Source organism: Trichoplax adhaerens, genomic scaffold (genome assembly GCF_000150275.1).
Source record: "Trichoplax adhaerens TRIADscaffold_6 genomic scaffold, whole genome shotgun sequence".
In the NCBI taxonomy this organism is placed as follows: domain Eukaryota; kingdom Metazoa; phylum Placozoa; class Uniplacotomia; order Trichoplacea; family Trichoplacidae; genus Trichoplax; species Trichoplax adhaerens.
The window spans coordinates 3,153,891-3,155,628 of record NW_002060948.1 but is presented as its reverse complement, the minus strand read 5'-3'; the positions used below and the strand labels follow the sequence as shown (position 1 = coordinate 3,155,628).

The 1,738-nt window shown below is 34.0% G+C and overlaps 1 protein-coding gene across 1 annotated transcript; it reads right to left on the bottom strand.

Moving 5' to 3' along the window:
- Nucleotides 1–745: 745 nt before the first annotated feature.
- TRIADDRAFT_64012 (uncharacterized protein) lies at nt 746–1,350 on the bottom strand (the record flags this gene model as incomplete). Its single annotated transcript, XM_002113331.1, has 2 exons — nt 1,234–1,350; nt 746–845 (listed from the first exon to the last, which is right to left on the bottom strand). Coding segments are annotated over exons 1-2 (156 nt in total), but the record flags the coding sequence as incomplete, so codon positions are not given.
- Nucleotides 1,351–1,738: the final 388 nt, after the last annotated feature.

The window sequence follows — 1,738 nt, the reverse complement described above, 5'->3', positions numbered from 1 at the left end:
TAATATTAAATAATAGTTATATCATTTATCTTATAACTAAAGATTTATATTTCTTTGTTACTTACCCTCCCATTTTTTTTCTTTGCTCGTTGATTTGCTTCTCTACTGCTTTAACCTGTTTATAGTTTGTTATTACATGTAGAATAACAGTTAGAAAGCGCTTTATATAACTACTTAGTGATGAACGTTACTACGGTCTGATAGGTTGAGATAAACTAAGATAGTACATACCTCGCCCGTGAGTTGATTGAGAAGATCTTTTTCTTCTTTTATCATCTCTTGGAATTCATCTAAACGAAAATGGAGACACAAAATATTTTATATGTATCGAGGAGAATTTTTATGTCTTCTATTAGTAATGATTAATTTTGATATTCTACAAGTATGCAGTACCTTCTTTGCTTAATTCCTGACGGATTCTGTCGATATAATCATTATCCTATCACAGAAAGAGCATCGGTAGTATTGATTAAGTTGCTACTGATGTAAAAAATATATTGGAATGAACCTAATAATGATTATCACTAGTATTAAAATACTTACAACAGCTTCTTTTTGTTTGCCAGCAGCGATCTTGAAATCCTTCATTAGCATCTCATTTTCCTTTTGAAGAGCTAGGATAGAAGCTCTGCAGACGTATATATAACAAAATATTGCCTTAGTTTGGATCACTTCTAATGAATTGGATGAATAATATAGTGGATAGCAAATTCCACAACAGAGAATGAAGGAAATATTAAGTTACCTCTGTTTTCGAATCAAATTTTGTGATTCTTCACTGTAGGCTTTACGATCTCCTTCCATGATCCTATATTGGCGTTGTAACTTGGCCAATTCTTGTTCAACTGCTCAATGTAAATAATCTATAAGTACCTGTGCATATCCTTCACGTAATCTAATACTTTTAATTTTGACATTCCAAAAGCGTATAATATTCTTAACTACTAATATTAGGCAAGGAAAGAGGAGGTTGATCGTCCAACAACAATTATTTTTACAATCTATTTTAACTTGTATTTGAGCTACACATACCAATAAACTATTTTATCATTTATCATATCTACATGGTAATAAACGTTAAACCAAAAAGTAGGGGGGGGGCGGGAAAGCTATACACGACCGATAACTATCATCCTAATTTTTATTCTACACCATACACGTATATGTGACAGCTAATGCTTATAATTGAATTGATGTTTAAATTATATGTGAAATATTATTATTATCTCGTACCCAAGCCATCAACTTCAGATTCGCTGACTTCCGATCGTCGACTTTGTACACGCTGCATGGTGATGAAAGTTTTAAAATGTAATTGGTAAGACGAGAACGAATGTTAACACCAAGTGAAGTCGTTTCGGGCAATAAATTACTCTGGATAAATTACACGTATGATCGCAATAGAAAGTATCGAATATCCTTTTTAGGTTTTTTTAGTCTTGTTTAGTAGAGTAATAATGATTGAGTATGGTAGTTGGATCATGTATCTTGAATGTCTGGCTCCTTAGCAACATAAACAGTAGGCTCCATGACAACGATACAGTAGGTGTATGCGCCGGCGCACTTGTGATCCACCCCATCACGAAAGGCATTTACCGATCTAGTTACTGTACAGTATAGTACAGTACAGTACGTAGTCGAACACTCGCCTGATACTTGGCGTGCTGTCTGCTGTACTGTACAGTACAGTACTGTACTGTAGTTGTACAGTACTGAACACTGTGCAGTACCGTACTTA